Here is a 4,659-nt window from a genome sequence, read left to right as displayed (position 1 = left end):
TATCTGCCCCTCTGACCCCATATCTGCCCCATATCTGCCCCATTGACCCCATATCTGACCCCATTCCCACCCCATATCTGCCCCACTGACCCCATATCTGCCCCAATCTGCCCCACATCTCGCCCCATAGCTGCCCACTGACCACATTCTCCCCCCATATCTGCCCCATTGACCCCATTATACGTGCCCCACGGGACCCCCACATCTGCCCCATATCTGCCCCACTGACGCCCAGTAATCTGCCCCCATATCTGCCCCCTATCTGAGCCCACGACCCCATTCCTCACCCCCATATCTGACCCCAACGACCCCACACCTTCCCCTAATCTGCCCCACGACCCCAATAAATCTGTCACCCACACCTGACACCCATATCTGCCCACACTGACCACCCATTCACACCCAAATATCTAAATGCCCCACTACCCCGCACAATCGCCCCATTATCTGCCCCATGGACCCCATATACCTGCGCCCCACGACCCCATCGTGCCACCATATCTGCCCCACTGACCCCATATCTGCCCCACATCTGCCCCACTGACCCCATCTGCCCCATATCATGCGCCATCCCTGACCCCATCCTGCCCCAATATATGCCCCATGACCCCAATCTGCCCCGATATCTTGCCCCACTGACCCATTCCTGCCCCCATATCGCCCCACTGACCCCATCCTGCCCCACATCCTGCCCCACTGACCCCATTCCCGTCCCATATCTGCCCCATTGACCCCATCCTGCCCCATATCTGCCCTATTGATCCCACATCTGCCCCACATCTGCCCCACTGACCCCATATATGCCTCATATCTGCCCCATATCTGCCCCACTGACCCCATTCCTGCCCCATATCTGCCCCATTGACCCCACATCTGCCCCATATCTGCCCCACTGACCCCACATCTGCCCCATATCTGCCCCATTGACCCCATATCTGCCCCACATCTGCCCCACTGAGCCCATCCTGCCCCACTGACCCCCTTCCAGCCCCATATCTGCCCCACTGATCCCATTCCTGCTCCATATCCGCCCCATATCCATCCCACTGACCCCATATCTGCCCCATTCCTGCCCCATATCTGCCCCACTGACCCCGCATCTGCCCCATATCTGCCCCACTGACCCCACATCTGCCCCATATCTGCCCCTTTGAGTCCATATCTGCCCCATATCTGCCCCATAGACCCCATTCCTGCCCCATTGACCCCACATCTGCCCCACATCTGCCCCACTGACCCCGTCCTGCCCCACATCCTCCCCCAGGGCTGCCCAAGGCCGCCGTGATCACGGAGATGAAGGTTCTGCTGGTTGCCAGCCTGGCCCAGATGTGTGGGCTGAGGGGGGACGACGTGGTGCTCACCACCCTGCCCCTGTACCACTCTGCGGGGCTGCTCATAGGGGTGGGGGGCTGCATCGAGGTCGGTACGTGACCATATGGGACCCACATCATATGGGGTGGGATGGACCCACATCCTATGGGGGGGATGGGACCCACATCATATGGGGGGTATTGGACCCACATCCTATGGGGCAGGGGGTGGGGGCTGCATCGAGGTTGGTACGTGACCCATAAGTGACCCACATCATGTGGGGGGGGATGGGACCCACATCCTATGGGGGGTATTGGACCCACATCCTATGGGGCAGGGGGTGGGGGCTGCATCGAGGTCGGTACGTGACCCATAAGTGACCCACATCATGTGGGGGGGATGGGACCCATAAGTGACCCATATCCTATAGGGTGGGATGGACCCACATCCTATGGGGTGAGGTGTGGGGGGCTGCTCATCAGGGTGGGGGGCTGCATCGAGGTCGGTACGTGACCCATATGGGACCCACATCCTATGGGGTGGGATGGACCCATAAGTGACCCACATCATATGGGGGCATTGGACCCACATCCTATAGGGGGATGGGACCCACATCCTATGGGGGGTATTGGACCCACATCCTATGGGGCAGAGGGTGGGGGCTGCATTGAGGTTGGTACGTGACCCATATGGGACCCACATCCTATGGGGTGGGATGGGACCCATATGGGACCCACATCCTATGGGGTGGGATGGGACCCACATCCTATGGGGTGGGATGAACCCACATCCTATGGGGGGGATGGGACCCATAAGTGACCCACATCCTATGGGGCAGGGGGTGGGGGCTGCATCGAGGTCGGTACGTGACCTATAAGTGACCCACATCCTATGGGGGGGATGGGACCCATAAGTGACCCACATCCTATGGGGTGGGATGGGACCCACATCCTATGGGGGGGATGGGACCCACATCCTATGGGGCAGGGGGTGGGGGCTGCATTGAGGTTGGTACGTGACCCGTAAGTGACCCACATCCTATGGGGTGGGATGGGACCCACATCCTATGGGGCAGGAGGGGACCCACATGTGACCCACATCCTATAGGGGGATGGGACCCACATGTGACCCACATCCTATGGGGGGAATGGGACCCATAAGTGACCCACATCCTATGGGGGGATGGGACCCACATCCTATGGGGGGGATGGGACCCATAAGTGACCCACATCCTATGGGGGGGATGGGACCCACATCCTATGGGGCAGGGCGTGGGGGCTGCATCGAGGTCGGTATGTGACCCATAAGTGACCCACATCCTATGGGGCAGGGGGTGGGGGTCTGCTCATAGGGGTGGGGGGCTGCATCGAGGTCGGTACGTGACCCATATGGGACCCACATCATATGGGGTGGGTTGGACCCACATCCTATGGGGGATATTGGACCTACATCCTATGGGGCAGGGGGTGGGGGCTGCATCGAGGTTGGTACGTGACCCATATGGGACCCACATCATGTGGGGTGGGATGGGACCCATAAGTAACCCACATCCTATGGGGGGGATGGGACCCATAAGTGACCCACATCCTATGGGGTGAGGGGTGGGGGGCTGCTCATCGGGGTGGGGGGCTGCATCGAGGTCGGTACGTGACCCATAAGTGACCCACATCATGTGGGGGGGATGGGACCCATATGGGACCCACATCCTATGGGGGGAATGGGACCCACATCCTATGGGGTGAGGTGTGGGGGGCTGCTCATCGGGGTGGGGGGCTGCATCGAGGTCGGTACGTGACCCACATGGGACCCACATCATGTGGGGTGGGATGGGACCCATATTCTATGGGGCAGGGGGTGGGGGCCCACATACATGGGGTCCCTATATGTGGTCCCTATATGGGGTCCCTATATGCTGACCATACATGGGGTCCATATATGCCATCCATACATGGGGTCCATATATGCCGTCCATATATAGCGTCCATACATGCTGTCCATATATGGGGTCAATACATGGGGTCCCTATATATGGTCCCTATATCTGGTCCCTATATGGTCCCTATATGTGGTCCCTACATATGGTCCCTATATATGGTCCCTATATATGGTCCCTATATACGGTCCCTATATAGTCCCTATATGTGGTCCCTATATAGTCCCTATATACGGTCCCTATATATGGTCCCTATATGTGGTCCCTATATATGGTCCCTATATAGTCCCTATATACGGTCCCTATATATGGTCCCTATATGTGGTCCCTATATATGGTCCCTATATGTGGTCCATACATGGGGTCCATATATGCCATCTGTATATGAGGTCCATATATATGGGGTCCATACATGTGGTCCATACATGGGGTCCCTATATGGGGTCCATACATGGGGTCTCTATATGGGGTCCATACATGGGGTCCATATATGCCATCCCTATATGGGGTCCATATATATAGGGTCCATACATTGAGTCCATACATGGGGTCTATATATGGGGTCCCTATATGGGGTCCATACTATATGGGGTCCCTATATGGTGTCTATACATGGGGTCCCTATATGGGGTCCGTATACGGGGTCCATAAATGTGGACCCTACATAAGGTCCCTATATGGGGTCCATACTATATGGGGTCCCTATATGTGGTCCCTATATGTGGTACATACTTTGAGTCCATACATGGGGTCCATATATGGAGTCCCTATATGGGGTCCATACATGAAGTCCCTATATGGGGTCCATACATGGGATCCCTATATATGGTCCCTATATATGGTCCCTATATATGGTCCCTATATGTGGTCCCTATATATGGTCCCTATATAGTCCCTATATAGTCCCTATATATGGTCCCTATATAGTCCCTATATATGGTCCCTATATGTGGTCCCTATATACGGTCCCTATATAGTCCCTATATGTGGTCCCTATATATGGTCCCTATATATAGTCCCTATATGTGGTCCATACATGGGGTCCATATATGCCATCCCTATATGGGGTCCATACATGTGGTCCATACATGGGATCCCTATATGGGGTCCATACATGGGGTCTCTATATGGGGTCCATACATGGGGTCCATATATGCCATCCCTATATGGGGTCCATATATATGGGGTCCATACATGTGGTCCATACATGTGGTCAATACATGGGGTCCATACATGGGGTCCCTATATGTGGTCCATACATGGGGTCCATATATGGTCCCTATATATGGTCCCTATATGTGGTCCCTATATATGGTCCCAATATATGGTCCCTATATATGGTCCCTATATACGGTCCCTATATATATGGTCCCTATATGTGGTCCCTATATATGGTCCCTATATATGGTCCCTAT

The 4,659-nt window shown here is 55.4% G+C and overlaps 1 protein-coding gene across 2 annotated transcripts in view; it reads left to right on the top strand.

Moving 5' to 3' along the window:
- The window catches only part of LOC107307400 (very long-chain acyl-CoA synthetase-like), a 46,664-nt gene that overhangs the window by 16,291 nt on the left and 25,714 nt on the right, over positions 1-4,659 (top strand). For both annotated transcript variants that reach the window (XM_032441804.1, XM_015850912.2), the window contains one exon: positions 1,265-1,423. In XM_032441804.1, the coding sequence (XP_032297695.1) occupies positions 1,265-1,423 (159 nt within the window). The remainder of the gene's footprint in view (positions 1-1,264; positions 1,424-4,659) is intronic.

This window comes from Coturnix japonica, unplaced genomic scaffold (genome assembly GCF_001577835.2).
Source record: "Coturnix japonica isolate 7356 unplaced genomic scaffold, Coturnix japonica 2.1 chrUnrandom582, whole genome shotgun sequence".
Classification (NCBI taxonomy): domain Eukaryota; kingdom Metazoa; phylum Chordata; class Aves; order Galliformes; family Phasianidae; genus Coturnix; species Coturnix japonica.
This window is presented reverse-complemented; position numbering and strand designations above follow the sequence as displayed.